This window comes from Nycticebus coucang, chromosome 1 (assembly GCF_027406575.1).
Source record: "Nycticebus coucang isolate mNycCou1 chromosome 1, mNycCou1.pri, whole genome shotgun sequence".
Lineage (NCBI taxonomy): Eukaryota > Metazoa > Chordata > Mammalia > Primates > Lorisidae > Nycticebus > Nycticebus coucang.
The window spans coordinates 160,078,427-160,100,749 of NC_069780.1; the positions used below are offsets into that span (position 1 = coordinate 160,078,427).

At 39.5% G+C, this 22,323-nt stretch overlaps 1 protein-coding gene across 7 annotated transcripts in view; it reads right to left on the minus strand.

The window, feature by feature from the left end:
• ZNF131 (zinc finger protein 131) overlaps positions 1–22,323 on the minus strand; it is a 43,045-nt gene that overhangs the window by 17,405 nt on the left and 3,317 nt on the right. For 5 of the 7 annotated variants that reach the window (XM_053591284.1, XM_053591299.1, XM_053591277.1 and 2 more), the window contains exon 4: positions 11,605–11,749. In XM_053591284.1, the coding sequence (XP_053447259.1) occupies positions 11,605–11,749 (145 nt within the window). Of the gene's footprint in view, positions 1–614; positions 674–3,685; positions 3,778–11,604; positions 14,935–22,323 lie in introns of those variants that run through there. The other 2 variants (XM_053591323.1, XM_053591314.1) reach the window with 2 other exon arrangements.

Below are 22,323 nucleotides of genomic sequence, written 5' to 3' on the forward strand. Positions count from 1 at the left end.
AAAATATGCAACTGTTGGGAGCCAGTTCTCCACAAGTTGAAGTTTTTGCTTCATACTTTTTTTTTTTAGAGACAGAGTCTCATTTTGTCACCCTCGGTAGAGTGCTGTGGCATCACAGCAACCTAGGCAACTCCTGGGCTTAGGTGATTCTCCTGCCTCAGCCTCCGGAATAGCTGGGACCACAGGCGGCTGCCACAATGCCTGGCTATTTTTTGTTGCAGTTTGGCTGGGGCTGGGTTTGAACCCGCCAACCTCAGTAGGCGCCCTACTCACTGAGCCACAGGCGCTGCCCTGTTTCATACTTTTCAAGGATATTTATAGTATAGCATAGTAGAGGGCAGGTTTGTTTAGAGCAGGCTTATTTACTGTGCAATATAATAAAGATAATGTCCCTCTCTGAGGCAAAGGTGAGGCAGGTTTGCTTGTAGCCCATTATAAAAGATTTGAGTTTCCTGGGGTGGCGCCTGTGGCTCAGTGAGTAGGGCGCTGGCCCCATATATCGAGAGTGGTGGGTTCAAACCAGGTCCTGGCCAAACTGCAACAAAAAAACAGCCAGGTGTTGTGGTGGTTGCCTGTGGTCCCAGCTACTTGGGAGGATGAGGCAAGAGACTCACCTAAGCCCAGGAGTTGGAGGTTGCTGTGAGCCGTATGACGCCATGGCACTCTACCAAGGGCAATAAAAGGAGACTCTGTCTCTTAAAAAAAAAAAATAAAGATTTGGGCTTCCTAAGATGGATATTCTTCAAGTGTGGTATCAGTTAGTCATTGTACAGCATTTATTTAGGCCGCTTTACGTCAGCCCTGTGGGAGGAAGGTAAAACTAGTACAAATATAAAACGTATACTGCTTGTTATGCTGAGAGTAATAAAAGCCTTTCCTTCTGACTCAGAAATATTACACATTCTACCAGCATCCATGATATCACGGCAAGATAACTTGTTGGCTTCCAACAAGGGTAAAAATCTCAGATCCTTCACAGTTCTTGCCACTTTTTTTTTTTTGGTTAAAATTATTTCCCATTCTATCAGTAGACTGTAGTTTATTTATTTGGGGTTTTTTTTGGCCGAGGCTGGGTTTGAACCCACCACCTCTGGCATATGGGGCCGGCGTCCTATTCCTTTGAGCCACAGGTGCCTTCCCCTTGCCAGTTTTTAGATAATGAGAATAGGATGCTGAAAAAAGATAAGGCTGTCTGGAAAAGAAGGATAAGGTATCACAGAGCAATTAATAGGATGTAAGGGAAGTCCCACTAGAACTGGTGGTGAACATGTTGAGCAAGCCATATGATCAATGAGGCAATAATCCATTACTTTCTTATCTATTGTTATAGGTTGTATTGCATCTCCTCTGCTGCCCCACAACCCCCAGCAAAGATATGCTAAAATTTCAGCCACTAATACCTGTGGATGTGACCTAATTTGGAAATAAACCTTTGCAGATATAATTGAGATGTAGTCATTAAGGTGGGCATTAATGCAATACAACTAGTATCTCAATGAGGATAAAATCCAGACACAGAGAGGAGAAAGCCAAATAGAGACAGAGGGAAGATGGCAATGTGAGGACAGAAGCAGAGATTGAAGTTCTGCTACCATAAGGCACGGAATACCCTGACCGACCAGAAGCTAAAAGTGGCCAGGAGAATCCTCTTTTAGAGTTTCTGGAGTGATCATGGCCCTATGATCATTCTGATTTCAGACTTCTAGCCCCCCAAACTGAGAGATAATACAATTTCTGTCATTTTAAGTCACTTGGTGGTAATTTGTTATGGTAGCCTCAACAAAAGCATTTACTAAAAAAAAAAAACCGGGAAGGTAGTTTTACAGGGGATGAGCATTGGGTAGCAAGTTCAAGAACTAGTAACTAGAATGACACCCTGGTTACTGTGAACTCTGCTGTGTGGGAGGGGAAACATTCCTGCTAATCTGATAGGTAGGTAGAAGGAAATCTGCTCCATGGTAGGAATTATACTAAGACTCAATGGGGACGGGAAGCTGGGCAGGGAATAAAAAGTTCTGCCTTGTTACAGACAAATTACAGTGACAGGCACCTACACTGAGTATGTAAGGGAAATTTAAAGTTGCTGTGGACAGAAATCAGGTGAGTTATTAGAACTTTGGGCCTGCACAGTGGTGCACATCTGTAATCCTAGCATTTTGGGAAGCCAAGAAGGGAGGATTGCTTGAGGCCAGGAGTTCAGACCAGCATGGGCAATAGACCCTGTCTCTACAAACAAAATTAGCTGGATGTGGTAGTGAATGCCTGGAGGCCTATAGTCGTACTATGTAGGATGCTGAGGTGAGCAGGATCTCTTGATGCCAGGAGTTCAAGGTTACAGTGAGCTATGATCACACAACTGCACTCCTGGCTGGGCCAAAGAGCAAGACCCTTTCTCTTTAACAACAAAAGAATTCTGCCTGGTCCATGTGGGAGATGAAGGGACAACATACTGCCTATCAAGGAAGAATGGCAACACCTGGGCCATCTTAGGACCAAGTCACTCCTGCAGTCTATCATGCCCACCCCTGGATCCATTTGGAGATGAAAGTAAAAGGTCCAAGAATTTTTTCAGTGGGTCCTGGCTGCACTAAGGGCACTTTGGCTCTCTTAGAGACATGTCCTTTAGAAAACTCTCATGGGAGGCAGCAACTGTAGCTCAGTGGGTAGGGCGCTAGCCCCATATACCAAGGGTGGCGGGTTCAAACCTGGCCTCGGCGAAACTTTAACAAAAAAAAAAGCCAGGCGTTGTGGTGGGCGCCTGTAGTCCCAGCTACTCCAGAGGCTGAGGCAAGACAATTGCCTAAGCCCTGGAGTTGGAGGTTGCTGTGAACTGTGTGATGCCACAGCACTCCATGGAAGGCAATAAAGCGAGACTCTTGTCTTCACAAAAAAGAAAAGAAAAAGAAAACTCTTATGGGGAATCACAATGAGGCATTGTCTACTCAGAGTCTTCCTGTCCAATGGGGTTTATAATGCTGATGAAGATGAGTCGGTGGGAAATAAGAACCCAAAGTAATATAAATTCTTGTGGTAAATCCACCAGAAAAGCCCCTAACCTTTATGCTAAACTCAAACAAAAGCAGGATAATATCTAAAATTAAACAAATGTCCAGAGTTAAAGTGTATTCTTAGTTACCATTGTACAGGTCAAACCAGAGGTCAAGTCAACAGGCATAAATCTCATAGCCCCAAATAGAAAGCAATATAGAGGGGGCTGCTGAATCAAGGAGTCTCTAAACCTGAAATAAATGTTAGTAGTGACGACTTTGTTCTGATTGAGGTCTCTGGGTGGTCAGAAAACAATGCAGGTATGTTTAGTTGAGCCACATACAGCTTTCATGATGTTTAAAACCAAAAGTACCCAGCTGCTCGGGAGGCTGAGGCAAGAGAATCACGTAAGCCCAAGAGTTAGAGGTTGCTGTGAGCCGTGTGACGCCACGGCACTCTATCCGAGGGTGGTACAGTGAGACTCTGTCTCTACAAAAAAAAAAAAAAAAAAAAAAACCCAAAAGTAAAAGTACCCCGTTTATTGGCATAGTCATTTTTTTTCCTTCACACCTCTTCCTTCTCTACCCTCCCCATTCCTCTCTACTCTGACTTCAGCTGCTTTAAAGAGAAAGATAACCAAGAGGGAAGCCAAATTTTCTGTCTCCAATGAAGACTGAAGGCATTAGTTTAAACTCACCCAAGCATCCTGGGGCAAACTCAGGAAGGGTATGGACTAAAACTTCCATGGGTCTGTTGGATTCAGCTGTCCAATCACCATTCTATCTGGTTCTATAGAAAGAAGCATCTGCTTTCAGCTGATGGAGTTTTGGTTCATAGCAGAAAACGGAGGCTGTCCTGACTTTGTGGTGGAGCTGATTCTATATACACTGTCAATGCTGCGACATTCGTATACAGCAAGAGGGAGTATATTTACACTTCCTCATGCTCTAAGTACCATAAAGGATCACCTTTTCTGGTGAAAAGACAGTACAACAGCGGAATCCCTCTGCTATTTGCCACTAGCAGTACAAACAGGATTTAGTGCATCGCATTTTTAGCCTCTAAGTCTGTAAGTTTATGTTACAATGGTGGTGGCCTGTTGATCAGCAAGCCAGAAGTCTATCTCAAAGGACTTGACTGCAACATTACCACACCTCTACCAGCTGTGGTTGCTGATAAACCCCATCCAAATTCAGAGTCTTCTCACTGAGTTATGTTTTTTGGTCTATACAAGTAGATTAAAAATACTTAATCCATCCAGCAGTCATGGAAATAACAATTCTTTGTGAATCCTCTTTTTATCAAACATGAGGCCCAGTATCCTATTGTACTTTTTTGGGTACTAGACAATATGTGCCTCACTTACGTATTTTGTTTTCTCCTTTTTATCAACTAATCTGCAAATCAGCACCCCCATCAACATGCTACATTCGAAGTTGTCCATCCAACTGCAGCATGTTCTTTACCCCACAACCCTAATGACCTCTTTGACCTACAAGTCTCCTAGACTGATGCTTTTTCAGATTAGTGCTTTTGGCAAGGGGAGGCAGCCTCCACCCAAAGGTTATTCTTTGGATTCTGGACTTACTGACCCCTGACACAGCTAAAAGGTACAGTACCTTTAAAAACAATTAGCTTTCTGTTGGGCTCTTCTTGAAACTGATGCCTGATCCATGGAGACCTTGAGGTTCTCCAGCCTGATAGTCCCATTTGGGTGAGTCAACTCAAGACTTTATGACTAAGAAAATAAGAAGTGCCCAGTTTAAGTGTCACTTGTCAAACAGAAATGGTATATTTAAAAAAGCAGTTAGCTTTCTTGGCTTTAAATCATGAAAAAGTGGCAGTCCAAAGCCAAATCACTAGGTTAATGGAGCTCTTATTGCACTGACAGTTTGTTTGAAACTTGATGGTGTTCACTGGACTCCTGCAGGTGCTCGACCTTGGTACCAACAATGAAAACCAGAAGCAGGAATAGTTATTCTGTTCAGCAGGCAGAACTTGAGGATGTCCTCATAGCTTTGGCCAACATTCCCCAACATTAATCATACTATATTTTTACTAACTCTTGGATTATCGCCAATAGTCTGTTACGCTTACTCCTTGGAAGACTTGGCAGATTAAAGACATTCACTTCTGGGGTCACAACTATGGAAAAAATAGCAGCTGCTTCCAAAAACCACCTAGGTCACTTATTTAGACGCCCATGCTAAGTGGTTGTTCCCTAATGAGACCAACTGGAATCAAGCTACCTATCAAATCTGCACTGTCCAGACTGCCACCAATGATGTCTAGATCTAATATTATTCCAGACATGGTAACACATCCATCAACACGAATGGGCATAAAGTAAAAGATCTTATATTTCTGATGTAGAAGTTAGCTACTGAATGCCAGATTTGTGACACCTGGTATAAATGTTTCACAGTGAAGGAGCCACATCACACACAGCATTGTCTTTGACTGGACCTTTGATTGTGTCTCAGGGCCATTAGTGGTGCCTCATCATCAACACGTTTTCAGATAACACTGTTGTTGTTCCAACCTAATCCCCTGGTTCTGGCTGCAGAATTGTGGCCCCTAAAACTAAGCTATATCGTATGTTCAGCCTCTTGGACCATCTATAGTCCGACAATGGTGCATCTTTTACCACAAAAACTACTCAGTAATTGACTAGCAGTCAAGGTACTAATTGGTAGGTACTCTGATGTTCTCTACCATCCACAGATACTGATACTGTAGAGCACTGCAATGGCCTTCTCAAATACCAACTCAAAGATTTCTGACTCTATTTCCCTCACTTCCTCCTTGTCCAAATATCTGAGTAAGGCAATTTGGTTGTTGAATTTAGCTGTCCCCAGCAAGGGATCATCTCTTCTTGGCTGCTTCCTGGGCACACTACCTGAGTGAAGAGCAAACTTGTAACTTTCTCCAATTTGTACAAAAACAAAGTATATAAATGAAACATGTATACTTCCCCTAACATTCTGAAATACAAAAACATCCCCAAAAGACAAAAGGCATGGGAAGTTATTTAAACCTAATTGGAAAATTTAGGGTTCTGTCCTGAACTTTCTTGAACATGATCCTTTTCTTTTCCCTAATAACAATCCTGAAACAACCGGTTTGATACCCCTTCCAGGTGGCAACCTGGTCGGAAATGGGCTTAGGAGATTCAAGCTTCATTCTACTTCATTCTCTTGATCAACTGACATCATCTTATAACTTGGTTGAATGCACTTGGTAGGTATACTTATGATGGCCCAAGTGAGCCCAAATGAGACATTATAGGTCCCTATATTTATAAATATGATCTTGTCCCTCTTGTACCCGACCATTTCACGTGAAAATTCTGGGTAAGAGGAAGGGATGACTGGAAAAAAAGTGAAAGGGGACAACAACCCTGGCAGCTGGGGAAATAACATCTTAGGCACCAGAAAAGTATAAAGTAGAGAGGGATATTAATAATCTGTCTTCCAGGCTGGGAGTAGAGGATCACACCTGTAATTCCTGCACTTTGGGAGGTCGAGGAAAGGGATTATTTGAAACCAGGAGTTTAAGATCATTCTGAGCAACATGGCTGAGACCTTGTCTCTATAAAATATTAGCTAGGCACAATGGTGTACACCTGTAGTCCCAGATACTCAGGAGGCTGAGGTGGAAGGAATGTTTGAGCCTAGGAGTTTGAGGTTGAATTGAGCTATAATGATGCCACTGTATTCTCGCTTGGGCAAAAGAATAAGACCCTGTTTAAAAAAAAAAAAAAAAAAAATCTGTTCTCAGAACCACTCTCAGAGCCTTCCCAGTGAAAGAAAATGCCGTGGCTCTTTCAATGCTGCAAGCATCTTTACACTGTAGGGTATAGAGGGCATCATCCAGCACCAACCCAAAGTTCACTCTAGACACAAATACTATGGAATGACGTAAGACTCAATTCTCAGAAATAAATTCAATAATTATGTTATGAGCCACATACAACTCACATGGTATGCAGTATAAAAATTGATTCTAGTACAGCATATAACTCATGCACAGAGAATAAAAAATAACAAACATTTTTCATTACACTAGAAAGGATTGTTTTGTTTTTAAAGTTTTTATTCTACTTTTGTAATAAAACACCATGACCCAAGGAAAAAACTCTTTTTCTAGTGTGGTAATGTGGTCATTACTGCATGGTGGCCACCTCCTGCTACTGTAAGTTGTATTGATAGTTGCCTTAAATCCAGTATGAGAACCTTAGAAAGAATTGAGGAAAAATTTGTGGTTAAATTGCTCAAAGCAACTCTACACTGTTTGGGAAGGTTATTGTGGAACTCTTCCAAATACAAAAAAGTGTATAATAAGGTGCTCACATTTACAGTATGGAATTATCTTTGGAATGTAATATAAACAAACCTTTTGAATGACACTAGAAAAAAATGACAAAATGAAAAACAAATAATGAAAAGGTATGTTTCCTTTTTATTCTTTTAAAGTATAGAGGGAAATTGTCAACTACTTCTTAACCAGCCTTCTTATGCTTGTTTTAATTACAGGTATGATCTTGTGAACCCAGATCCCTGCCCAAATAAGAATTAAAGAACAACAAAAAGTGCTACTAGCAGGGTTTTGTTTTATAGAGTGGGATAGGCCAGCTTGAACTCAAAGAGAGTTGGCAAGGCAAGAGATTTCAGAGGTTAGTGAGAGAAGACAAGGAGACAAACCTGGCAATTGGCTAGCCCAGGAGACATAACATTGGGAGGTAGCTTTTCGAACCCATAAAATGCTTATGTCTCCTAAATATGAAAAACACAAAATCCCTGCCTCAATGAGGTTGAAGTCTATTGAGAAAATGTGAAAATATTATTGCTTTAATAGAGAGTATAAAAGTTAAAAGTACAGAATACAGAAGTACCTAAAGTCAACCTCCTTGAAGCAGTCAAACAAGGATTCAGATAACAGCTCTTTACGGAGACCAGAACGATGTCTAAGATTTTGCCAATGAACGACCAGGAAGATAGCATTCCGGGCAATGAAAGAAACATATGGGATAATATTGTTATTATTATTATGTGACAGGTACTGTTGTAAGGACTTTACATGTACTGCTTCATTAAAAGCTTTAAAATAGGATAAAAATATTTGATCTGATTCAGAGTTCACATTTCAATTTTTTTTTTTTTGGAGACAGAGTCTTACTTTGTTACCCTTGGTAGAGTGCTGTGGCGTCATAGCTCACAGCAACCTCCAACTATTGGGCTCAAGCGATTCTCTTGCCTCAGTCTCCCAAGTAGCTGGGGCTACAGGCGCCCACCACAACAAACAGCTATTTTTACTTTTTTTTTTTTTTTTGAGACAGAGCCTCAAGCTGTCACCCTGAGTAGAGTCCCGTGGCATCACAGCTCACAGAAACCTCTTAACTCCTGGGCTTAAGCGATTCTCTTGCCTCAGCCTTTCAAGTAGCTGGGACTACAGGTGCCTGCCACAACGCCTGGCTATTTTTTTTGGAGGGGGGAGGGGTTGTTGTTATCATTGTTGTTTGGCAGGCCCGGGCTGGATTCGAACCCGCCAGCTTTGGGTGTATGTGGCTGGGCCTTAGCCGCTTGAGCTACAGGCACGGAGCCAACGACCAGCTATTTTTAAAAATGGGGTCTCGCTCTTGCTCAGGCTAGTCTCGAGCCTGTGAGCTCAGGCAATCCACCCACCTCAGCCTCGGTGTTCACTTTTCAAATAGCCCTAATCACAAGGCATCTGTAAAAACAATCGACAGCAACTATTTATCATCACAGCAACTGCAGTTGCATTACCAGGCAGGGATTACCAAGAAATTAAAAAAGAAAAATCTGGAAAAATGAGATTTTCTTAAGTGGCTTTGAAAAGCTCTCATATATTCCAGGAAACCTAGAAGGCCATGCAAATCTGCAGGGCTATGCGTACACCCAAGGAAGCTGTCATCTCTGTCTGACCTTGAGGTTCTGTGCATACAAGAGGTAAAGAAGGCTAAAGTCACAATATAGAAAGCTTCCCCAAAAGGCCTGGAGACTTACTAGTTAAAACATTAAAGAAAATTTCTGTCCAATCAGCTAGGGGTGCAGAGACTTCAATGGCCACAGGAAGAATATAGACTTTACAAAATTAGTGCAGGAAAAGTCACTAAAAAACAACAACAACAACTACAAACCATGTATGTGAGAGACTGGGGCTGGAGGGAAAAGTGAGAACATACCAGTATTCCATACCAGTGTTGATGCATTATTTAAAATACTCAATTTTCAATAAGAAAGGAAAGGAAAAAGTAAAGTATAGCTCATACACAGGGAAAAAGTCAATAGAAACTATCCCTGTAGAAGCTCAGACACTGTATTACAAAAAGCCAATATGTAGTTCTGCTGTCTTGCTAACTTCCTGTTTCCAAAGGAGTTCTTCAGAGCATAATTTAACATGCTACTGTATTTACAGTGAAAAGTCATAATGGTTGCAACTGCTGTAGGACCACGGTCTTACCAAAAACCCATTAAAAGGTTCTAAAGGGCCTAGGCCTAGGAAAACAACTATACTCAACTTGCTCTTACCTTCATCTCCCAATGATTACAGATGTGAACTCAAATGCCTCCCAAATCAATAGAGGCCACTGTCAGAGTATGTTCCACTAGTCTATTACCAAGAACTTTCTCTATAGTGAGATACCTCTCACTATCAGGAGCAACAAAGAGGCCACACAGAAGATTTTTTCAGAACGTTCTCACCTAAGATTTTAACAACAAACTTGATACTGCCCCATATATACAGTCCCCTTATTTTTGAAAAGAGACACATATATATCACATATATATGTGACACAGCCTCATATCACATATAATCAGATATATATCCTCAGCACACACCTCCATGTCACTATCCACATTCAGGTCTCTCTCTGCAGGAGAGTATTGATCTGGTTTTGACTGGCATCCATTTAGCCATGCACAAATACTTCATGAACACCAGGTGCTAAGTGTCCAAGCTTATATACACACTATGCTCTTATCAGAAAAGTTTAATCTGTCACCAAACTTTTTTTCTTTTGCCCCCATGTGAAAAGGATTTTTACCAAACTGTGCTTTGGTATCATGCCAATTATCAATATTGAGAGACAACACAAAAAACAGTAACAGAAGGTAACAATGGCTCACATTTAGAGTACTATGGGACAGACACCATGCTAAACACTTAACATGCATGATTTAACCCTCGCAAATAATCTGATTTAGAAAGTATCATCATTACCCCGATGGGACAGATGTGGACATTGAGTTGAGAGAAGGGTTGAGTAACTTCATTAAGGCCACACGGTTACAGATCTATAATACTAACCTAGGGAGACTGAGTCCAAAGCTCTTATTCTTAGTCACTACATCACACTGCTATTATTCATTAAGTAAAGATGCCAAGGACTTTGTTCAATATATTCTTTAATGTTTTCTTATCACCTCCTAGGAGAAATTTTGTTTTAATAGCGGATGGATATTTGGCAATCTATTTGTTCTTATCTTTTAACAAATTATGTAATTGAATACTTTTTTTCCTTTTTCTCTGCACCAGGAGCTTCAAAACTAGGGCTATCTTTGGCCCATTTACCAAGTATATAGACATAAATGGCATGCATTTTAGTTATCACATTTCTAATTTGATTGATAATGTCTTTATTACCACACCTGGCCTATGTATTTTATCTTTCCAATTTCCTTACTGAATTTTACTCAGTACTTTATTTATCTTTGTAAGCCAAATCCTCTGAAAAATAAGGTTCAGTAAAAAACACTAACAACTTGACTCCTACAAAACAGTTTACAAGGATCCAGAAGAACTTCTTAAAGAGTCGCACCTCTACTTTATTTTAAAAGATACTGAAGATGTTAATTTTAGCAGTTTTTTACATAAAAAATCAAATACAAGTGAAAGAACAATAAGTATCCAGAAGAATGTTTCTATATCCTTAAACATTTTTAATTTCAAAACATCAGTTCTTTATGGTATGAAACATGCTATAAATTCTTTTTTTTTTTTTTTGTAGAGACAGAGTCTCACCTGATGCCCTCGGTAGAGTGCCGTGGCGTCACACAGCTCACAGCAACCTCACACAGCTCACAGCAACCTCCAAATCCTTGGGCTTAGGCGATTCTCTTAACTCAGCCTCCCAAGTAGCTGGGACTACAGGCACCCGCCACAACGCCCGGCTATTTTTTTGTTGCAGTTTGGCCAGGGCTGGGTTTGAACCCGCCACCCTCGGCATATGGGGCCAGCGCCCCACCCGCTGAGCCACAGGCACCGCCCCATGCTATAAATTCTTGACTAACATAGTGAACATGACTGAATATGATTAACTGTACCTCATTAAAGAAATAAGTAACTGGCTCGGTGCACGTAGCTCAATGAGAAGGGTGCCAGTCATATACACCAAAGCTGGCAAGTTCAAGCCCGGCCTACAGTCCCAACTACTTGTGAGGCTGAGGCAAGAGAATCGCTTAAGCCCAAGAGTTTGAGGTTGGTGTGAGCTGTGACGCCACAGCACTCTACTGAAGGTGACATAGTGAGACTGTCTCAAAATAATAATAGTAACAACAATAATACAAAAAAAACAAAGAAATAAGTAATTACCTGACTTCAAGGGCTTTGATAGCTTCTAGCATTTGTAGAAACTCTGCTGCTTTCCATACGTCATTGGCTTCTTCTTCTCCTTGTATCATTAATTTTGCTGTATATGTGAACTCAATTAAATGACGAAAGGCCATTTTACTGACACCTGTAAAGATGACACACATTAGGATAATTCACATTGATTCAAATCCTATACTATTTAGTAAAAAAAGAAAGTACAGTGCTTAGAACTTGATTAGTATTTGTCACCTTTGAGAATTATTTCCTGTAAGAATTCTCATTATCAGCATTAACAACGCTGTAGCCAAATTACAATGCTACTAGCAAACCAAGATTTTTCCTAAAGATTTTTAAAGGCCCTTATGGAACAGTAAGATCACTCAAATACAGTAGAACCTCCATAGTTGACTACCTCCCTATAATGACCACTTTCAAGGTCACCTAATTTTCATAGACTGGACATGCACCATATGTATGTATCAATACAGTAGGCCTAGTTTCTTATGGTGACCACCTCTGTATGTCAATCAGTTTGTTACGGTCCCTTAGGTTATCAACCTCTACTACATGTCAGACATCCTACATTTCTTGCAAGGGAGATTTTACAGCTGTGCCAACTCAGCTCCAAAATTTTCAACAGCTTTCCACATCTTAGCAAATAAAATTCTGTACTCCTGTGATTTTATTTACAAGTCTTTCTCATTATTTTTCTACTTACCTTTCCAAATTTTAAGCTACGAACACACACTAGAATTTTTTTTGTCTTTTTAAATTTTTAAGATTTCAGAATGTTACAGGGTTACATACAATACTTTTGTACAGTTTGAATCAAGGTAATTATTATGTTTATCCCCCAGAAAGTGTGTGTTGTGCTCCATTAGGTGGGAATTTACCCATCCCCCCTTCCATCTGCTTGATTTCCATTGAAAGTAAGTACTACCATACTTACACATGTATGTTGATCATTTAGTTACATTTGAAAAGTGAGCACATGTAGTGTTTGTTAATTCCTACAATACTTCACTTAGAAGGATGGTCTCCTGTGCCATCCAGGTTGTTAGGAAAAGTATTAGTTTGCCAAATTTTTTTTTTTTTTTTTTTTGACAGGGTCTCATTTTCTTATCCCTGATAAGAGTGCCATGGCATCATAGTTCACAGCAACCTCAAACTCTTGGGCAAGCAACCCTCTTTTCTCAGCCCCTCAAGTAGCTGGGACTATAGGCATCCACCACAATGCCCAGTGACAGAGTCTTACTCTTGTTCAGGCTAGCCTCAAACACCTGAGCTCAAGCAATACACTGGCCTTGGCCTCCCACAGTACTTGGATCACAGGCCTTAGCCACCGCATCCAGCCATCCCGGCCTAATTTTTTTTTTTTAAATGGCTGAGACACACTACTTATTATTTCCCAATAAAATCCTGCACTAGTAGCTTCCCTACCTTTAACACCCTCTTTTTTGAATACATGATCATTTTATCTCTGTCTTTGCACATCTTATAAAGGCCCTATTCTAATGCCACAATTTTAGAAATGAAACCTTTATTGTAGTAAGAATATGAGATCTACCTTCTTAACAACTTTCTAAGTGAACATTATTGATGACTAGATACAATGTTGCATAGCAGGCCTCTAGTGTTTACTCATCTCTCCTGAATGAAGCTTTATACCCAATTAGTAACTCCTCATTTCCCCTCCCCCATCCCCTGGTAATGCCTATTCCACTCTCCATTTCTATGAATTTGACTATTTTAGATAACTCATGTAAATGGAAGTGAATCTATTTTAGATTCCTCATATAAATGGAAATGTGCAGTATTTGTCTGTGACCAGCTCATTTCACTCAGCATAACGTCTTCAAGGTTCATATATGTTGTCACACACATATGGCAGAATTTCCTTCTTTTTAAAGGCTGAGTAATAGTCTGTTGCATCCCATATTTCCTCCATCAGTTCACAGGCATTTAGGTTGTTTCCACATTTTGGCTACTATGAATATTATTGTGCTGCAATGAACACTGGAGCGCTAAAACACTGAGCTCCTGATTTCACTTCTTTTGGATACATGCCCAGAAGCAAAACTGCAGAATCATATGGCACTCTCTTAATTTTTTGAGTAACCTCCATACTGCTTTTCATAGTGGCTGTGTCCATTCCTGGCAATGGTGTGCAAGGATTTCAGTTCTCTACATCATCACCAATACTTGTGGGGTTTTTTTTTTTTGATAATAGCCAATCTGACAGGTATAAGATGATACTTCATTGTGGTTTTAACTTGCAATTTTCTTGACTAGTGATGCTGAATTTTTTTTTCATACACCTGTTGGCCATTTGTATGTCTCCTTTGGAGAAATGCCTATTCAAGTTTCTAGCACATTTAATTGGGTAGTTTTGTGTTTATTTTTACTATGAGTTGTGGCAGTTTCTTATATTTGGGGGGAACTAACCCCTATTGGATATTTGGTTTGCAAATTTTACTCTCATTCCTTAGGTTGCCTTTTTTTTTTACTCGTTTTGTTGGCTGTTAAGCAGCTTTATAGTTTGATGTTATCCAGCTTGTCTTTTTTTATTGTTAGTGCCTGTGCTTTTGATGTCACATCCATGAAATCACTGCCACAGACAATGTTATGAAGCTCCAGCCCCCTCCCTAAGACATGTTTTTTCAGGAGATAAAGAGATTTGGGTCTTAAGTCTTTAACTCATTTTGAGTTGATTTTTCTGTATGATGTAAAATAAGGAATCCAATTTTATTCTTTCACATGTGAATAATCCAGTTCTCCCAACATCATTTATTGCAAAGACCATCCTTTCCCTATTATGTATTCTTGACACCCTTAAAGATTAGTTGATCACATTACACAAACATTTACATCTGGGCTTTTCTGCTCCCATTGGTTTGCACATTTGTCTTTATGCCAGTCTCATACTGTTTGGATTACTGTTGCTCTGCCATATATTTCGAAATCAGAGAGTGTGATGCCTCCAGCTTTGTTCTTTCACAAGATTGATTTGGCTATTTATGGTCTTCTTGTGGTTCCATACATATTTTAGAATTGCTTTTTCTATTTCTGTAAAAATTACTATTAGGATGATTTTGACAAGGATTGTACTGAATATACAGATCGCTTTGTTAAGAGGTTGGGTACCTCTTAACCAAAATTCTTGGGCCTACAGTGTTTTGGATTTTGAAATTACTAGGTGAGCACCCCAAATCTGAAATCCAAAAGACTCCAATAATAATTTCCTATGAGTGACACTGGTGCTCAAATAGTTTCAAAGTTTAGAGTGTTGGGCAGCACCTGTGGCTCAAAGGAGTAGGGCACTGGCCCCATATGCTGGAGGTGGCGGGTTCAAACCCAGCCCCAGCCAAAAACTGCAAAAAAAAAAAAAAGTTTAGAGTGTTTCAGAGTTTCAAAGTTGGGATGCTCAACATATATGGATATTTTAATAATATTAAGCTTTCCAGAGGTGGTGCCTGTGGCTAAGTAGGGTGCCGGCCCCATACACTGAGGGTGGCAGGTTCGAACCCAGCCCTGGCCAAACTTTAACAAAAAAAATAGCCGGGCGTTGTGGCGGGTGCCTGTAGTTCCAGCTACTTGGGAGGCTGAGGCAAGAGAATCACCTAAGCCAAAGAGTTGGAGGTTGCTATGAGCTGTGATGCCACAGTGCTCTATCAAGGGTGACAAAGTGAGACTCTGTCTCTAAAAAAAAATATTAAGCCTTCCAATCCATGAACATGAAATGTCCCTCCACTTGTCTTCCTTAATTTCTTTTATTCATTTTTTCTAGTTTTCAATATATAAGTCTTTCAGCTCCTTAGCTAAGTTTCTCCCTGTATTATAAGGTGTATTATTCTTTTTGATACTAACATAAATAGAATTATTTTCCCAAATTTCAGCTGGTTCATTGTAAGTGTACAGAAACAAACAAATCTAATTTTTGTTTGAATTTGTATCCTACAACTTACAGAATTCATTTATTAGTTCTAATAGTTTTTAATGGAATCTCTAGTTTTCCACATATAAGACCATGTCATTTGCAGAGACTTCTTCCTTTCTGATTTGATTATTTTAAAATTATTTTTCTTGCCTAACTGCTCTGGCATGAACTTCTAGAACTATATTGATCAAAGTGGTGAGAGTGGGCATCCCTGTCTCGTTCCTAGTCTTAGAGTAAAACATTTCAGTTTCTGCCGTGGAGTATGATTTTAGCTATGGGCTTTTAGCATATGGCCTTTAATGTTGAGATAATTTCCCTATATTCTGACTTTACTCAAAGTTCTTTCGAAAAGGTGAATTTTGTCCAAGGCTTTTTTTTTTTTTTTTTTTTCAGTTTTTGGCCAGGGCTGGGTTTGAACTGGCCACCTCTGGTATATGGGGCTGGTGCCCTACTCCTTTGAGCCACAGGAGTCACCCCCAAGGCTTTTTCTTTCTTTTTTTTTTTAACTAGAGACAGAGTCTCACTTTGTCGCCCTCAGTAGAGTGCTATGGCTTCACAGCTCACAGCAACCTCCAGCTCTTGGGCTTAGGTGATTCTCTTGCCTCAGCCTCCCAAGTAGCTGGGACTATACCAAGGCTTTTTCCTTCTCTACTGAGATGATTATGTGAATTTTATCCTTAACTCTGTTAATTGCAGGGATAAATCTAACCTGGTCATGGTGTATGATCCTTTCAATGTGCTGTTAGATTCAGTTTGCTAGTATTCTGTTGAGGATTTTACATCTCCAACATTCATAAGGTTTTTGACAATTGATTCAATCTCCATAGCAGTTATAGGTCTGTTTACATTTTCTAATCCTTCATGATTTAATAGTAAAACATTATTTAATATTTCCTCCAGTGTCAAACGGTTTATGAAGCTAGTGTGTGATGCCCCATGATCAATGTACACAGCTATGATTTAATAAAAAAAAAAAAATATTTCCTCCAAGCTCAACTCTACCTGTTAACTGTAAGTCAGTGACATCTCTTGACTGTAAGCTACTTAAGGGAAATCATTTTTATCTGTACACTCACCTCAAGGTACCTAATAGTACTTCCTCAATTGTAGGCCCACATAGCAGGAATGAATGCTAAAGTCATTTTTAAAATTAAGCTTTTGATTCCTATTTTTCTTTACAAGTTTTGCGATTAAAATTGGCCCTCTCTAAATATTTTATAACTAGTAACTCAATCTCCACAACTATATGAAGTATATTTATCAAATGATAAAACAAGAATCAAACCCAGTATCTTAATAAAGATTTTAAATAGGATGCTGACAAGATTTTATATTTTTCTTTCCTGCTTAGAAATGTTTGAATATCCATGGTCTCATTCACTATAGGTTCACAATCTCATTTATAAAGTACCCCAAAGCTTTTTTTCATATATGCATCTACCCACCTATCGAGGTATTCTCTGGTGCTAAGATGGGTGAATTATTGATTCTTCTCCCAATCAATATCTTGACTTTTTTTTTTTTTTTTTTGGCTGGGGCCGGGTTTGAACTCGCCACCTCCAACTCCACAGGCGCAGCCCTACATCTTGACTTTTATTAGCATTTTTATCAGAAAGGCTTTGCTGAACCCTTAGGGGAATTCATGTTAAGGATTTGCTTTGTTTTGGCAAGACAATTTTAACACTACTAAGACTCTTAAATATATTAGGATATCATCTTTCCTTTCCTTTCCTAGACAGATCCAAATGCCAGTTGACAATCTTTGAAGAAATCTCCATATGCCATACATTGTTAACATGGAGCCTGTCGGCTGGGTGCAGTGGCTCATGCCTGTAATCCTAGCACTCTGGGCAGCTGAGGCGGGTGGATTGCTTGAGCTCATAAGTTTGAGACTAGCCTGAACACAAAGCAAGAGCCCATCTCTACTAAAAATAGAAAAACTGAGGCAAGAGGATCATCTGAGCCTGTTGTGAGCTATGATGCCATGGGACTCTACCCAGAGTAATAATATACATACTGCATTACCTTTTTGAGACTCTGTCTCAAAAAAAAAGAAAAAAAGAAAAAAAATGGAGCCTATCAAATGTGATATAACTTGGAGAATTAGAACATTAGCCCCTTTAAAAGTAGCTTACAGACATTTTTTTCATTTAGCAACTGGCACTATTTAGGAAAACAAAACTTAGTTGAAGTTAAGATATTATAGAAGATATGGGAGTTTCTTTTAAAGAAACTGGAATGAATGTTTACTGTTTCTAGTGTTCATCCACATATTTGTCATTTGTCATTTATTGCTAATGCTTTTCAATCTGTTTATCTGGACAACAGATTTAGGGAACCAACATGACTCTACTTGACACTTAATAAATTTCATATAGCCTCAATACATTTTATACCTAAACATCTATCTGCTCAGTATTTCACAGGAAAAAAAAGGATAGCTCTATATGTCCATGCCTAAGTAATACCTGAGATCTTATCTCCTGGAGCTCTACATCCTTGATGATCATTTTAACTTAGGCATTACATATAGACCTGAAACTCAGTAAATCAATAGTAGAGCTAATCATCTTCAATCTGTTCTGATATTTGTCATTTCAAAACGTATACATTATTTCTTCCTTTCCCTCACCATCATTTTGAATGATAAATCTTTTTGATTCTGCCACCTTACTATCTCTCATATCCATATTGCTTCTACTTCCAATGTCTTAAAACCAGAAGTTTCTCCATAAATGAGGCAGCAAAATTTGATCTGAACTGATAGGACGCCATGTGGAGTCTTTTAGAGTGAATGTTAACATGCTATGTTTTAATATTACTCGGTTACAGGATCTTACCTTGGACCCCACTGAAAGTATTACATAATATACATACTGCATTATCTTCAGAAAAAAATTTAAAATCTAGAATTCTGAGAAATACAAAGGACTTGAATTAAGAATTGTGGACTTAGTTCCCAGTCTTGACTGATCGATCACCTACAGACTTAATTAGATGTATTGATCCCTGATCTTCGCAATTAAACTGGAAAAGATTTTTTTTTTTTATGAGCAGCTCAACTTTGTCATAGGAACCAGGGACCTAATCAGCTAATATGAACCAAATTGATAACCCTGTCCATATAAATGAAGTAGTGGCAGATGCATAGCTATGAAAATATTTTATTCTCTACCAGGATTGATAATTTACAAATCTCAGCAGTAGGGATTTTCTCAACAATCCCTTACTCTTTTCTTATTAGACTTGTGCAAGAGAATACAATTTCTCTAAAGGAGTATCTAAGGAAAAATGTTAAAATGAGTAGTCTTTTCCCTGACATGAATGTCTGGAAAGCATCAAAAGAGGGGCAACATTCTGGCATTTCTCCAGTCTTAGGTATTTCCTCTAACTGGTGGAAAACTACTTACAATTATGCATGAACACGTACATGGATGGTCTGTCCTTAATGGAAGGGGCTATGAACTTTTGGACATGATGGCACAGTTGCTGTTATAGAGAAACTAGGTATTTATGGATCTGTGGTTTAAGGTAAAGAGGAAAAACAATGAATTAAAAAAACCGTAGACTAGGGTTAGAAGGCTGTGTGTTCTGAACAAGGAATTAATGAATGAAGATTTTATAGAGCTGGGATGCAACTGGCTTCCAAAGCAACAAATCTGATTTGAAGCCAAAGGCAAACTGTGGTTCTAATCAAAGATAATTTACTTCACCAGGGACCCAGAACACAGGGGGCACTAGCTCAGCTTGCATCATCTGATGAGTCTAAATTCAGAGCACATTATAACCTAAGTTTCTTTTACATACAAGTTACCTGCTTTTATACAGTCGTGTAAGGCAGTGGTCCTCAACTCTGACTGCACATTGGAATCAGCCTAGGGCAGTGATGCTCAAACTTTTCTGTGCATAGGAAAATCATTTAGGAATCTTGTTCTGAATAAGTCTAGAGTAAAAACTGAGTCTACAGTTCTAACAAGTTCACAGTTGACTCCTATCTTATCACTGGTCCTTAGATCATACCTTGAGTAACAAGAACCTAGAAAACTTTTAAATACAAATGCCTGAATTCCACCCCTGAAATAATTATTACTGGAGATACAGCCTGGGCACTAGTACTTTTAAAAGCTCCCTTGGTGTTTCTAATATTCGTATTTTACAGATGGAATTCCGGTTCTAGCTAAGATGGAGAAAACAATTCACCATATTTTGGCCACTGATTACAACTAAAAATCCTGAAGAAAAATATATAAATACACAAGGAGTCTTAAAAGTAAACAGAAGTAAGCAGATTGGGGAGAAAAATCAAGATTCAAATAGCAGTAAGTTTCCTACTTTTTATTTTTCCTCCTGCATATTCTGGCTTAGATGTGAGGACAGACCAAATCCCATAAGTGAGCAGTAGGTAGAGACAGAAAAAAGCTCTAGGAGAAACTCCTTCTGGCTTGAGAACCAGAAGGGGGAGATAAAGGGAGCAGAGGCCAGGAGGAGGTATACTTGGCAATTTTTCCTCTCTCAGCTCTGCCTCAAGGAAAGTCGCAGTTAGGCCGCACACCTGTGGCTGGGCAGTCATCTAAACTCCCAAGAGAGTTCTTCTGACACAGAACTTGTAAAGAGACAATGATGTGAAGAATAAGAAGAGAACTAATGTATTTTTTTCTCTGCCTTTTCTCTCATCTCTTTGTCCCCAAAATGGATCTTTCTGCAGAAAGTGTATGAAAGCACACAGAAGCTAAGAGTCTCTAACCAGAGAACCATGGAATAGGAGCTCCTGGGAGCTTGCATACAAATGAAATCACAGTGAGGAGGAAGTTGGAGAAGGGTCCTCTAAATCTGTGTATGCAATCTAGAATTCACCAGTGAGCTGCATAGCCAAGGCTTAAGAACTGCTCTATAACATGGACTACCAACCCAGATCTCAAAGCCACACACCTAGGACCTGAAAAGCACGACAAAGTTTTTAAAAATTAAATCTGAATTGGATCTACAGCCTCCAGAGCAAAGTCTGAACCTAACTGGGTTGACCGCCTGCTAAAACAAACAAAACCCAAATCAAATCGAAACAAAACCATTCTCCACAGGATTTTAATATTCAAAAGATAATATTCAAAGTGCCCAAAACACAACAGAAAATTCTTGGACATATTTTACAGATGAAAAACAAAGTCAAGATGTCCAAAGTCACACAACTTACAAACAGTAAAGTCAGGCTCGGCGCCCATAGCACGGTGGTTACAGCACCAGCCACATACACTGAAGTTGGTAGGTTGGAACCCAGCCCCGAAACCAGCCTGGGCCAGCTAACCAACAATGACAACTGCAACAAAACATAGCCAGGCATTGTGGAGCGTGCCTGTAGTCCCAGCTACTTGGGAGGCTGAGGCAAGAGAATCACTTAAGCTCAAGAGTTTGAGGTTGCTGTGAGCTGTGATGCCACAGCACTCTACTGAGGGCGACAAAATAAGACTGTCTCAAAGAAAGTTTTTTTCCATAGTACTTTCTTATCTGTCTGTAATCAAAATACTGAAGATATCTGTGTGCTATACTATAAAAGACACACCACACCAGAGGTACTGAGAGATAAAAGAAAATACCAGATGATTAGTCTTCATTAAGACCCTATACTTACTTCTCCAGGTAGTACTGCTCATTCCACCACTAATATTCCAACTTGAATCACAGATTTTTAAGATTCTGCTCAGAAGTGAACTCCTCTTTGAAATCTTTCCTAAAGTAACTAAACCTACTCGTTCATTCTCCATCCTTGGCAATACCCTTCCACAGTAATAGTCTTTAACCCTTTTGCACTTCCTTATCTATTGCTTACCCATTAACATTTTATTCATCAATTCTTCATCTCTTGGGTCTAGCACAGTACATAACATATGATAGGTATTCAATATAACAAATGGTCCTTATTTATTAAGCACTGAGAATACACCATTTTACATTTGCATTCTGCGCATATTATTTCAATTAATCATTATATGTGGGCAGCACCTGTGGCTCAGTGGGTAGGGTGCCTGCCCCATATACTGAGGGTGACGGGTTTGAACCCGGCCCAGCCAGCTAAAACAGAAGTGGCAACTGCAACAAAAATAGCCAGGCATTGTGGCAGGCACCTGTAGTCCCAGGTACTCGGGAGGCTGAGGCAAGAGAATCGCCCTAGCTCAAGAGCTGGAGGTTGCTGTGAGCTGTTAACGCCACAGCACTCTACTGAGGACAACAAAGTTAGACTCTGTCTCAAAAAAAAAAAAAAAAAAAAGTCATTATATGCCTATTAAGCCACTTTTCAGATGAGGAGACGAGTATGCAATTGAGGTAAAGTAACCTATTAAATGTTTATTAAGCCACTTTTCAGATGAGGAGACAAGTATGCAATCAAGGTAAAGTAACCTGACTATTAAATGTTCATCAAGTCTCAGGTGAGTGAACTGATGGAGCCTTGCCTTATTGTAACAACCAATACCATCCATGTAGTTAAGAGTTTCACTTTAGCAAGCTGTGTGGATTTCTATTCTGCCTATGCTCTGTCCATCACAGATAATCAAAGATAATCTAGCTGCAGCTATATCAGTAGAAATGCTAAAACAGAATGTATCAAAATCATTTTTTTTTTTTACTTCCCTAGGCATCAAAAGGAAACAATGTCTCTAGTAACCCATTCATAACAAAGAATATATACAAAAAGATTTAAAACCAAAACCCAAGACCCCAGAAAGCAGCTAAAATTCTGTAGGTAAATGGATTTCTTAAGTGTTTTGGATTTTGATGATGGTTGGGCA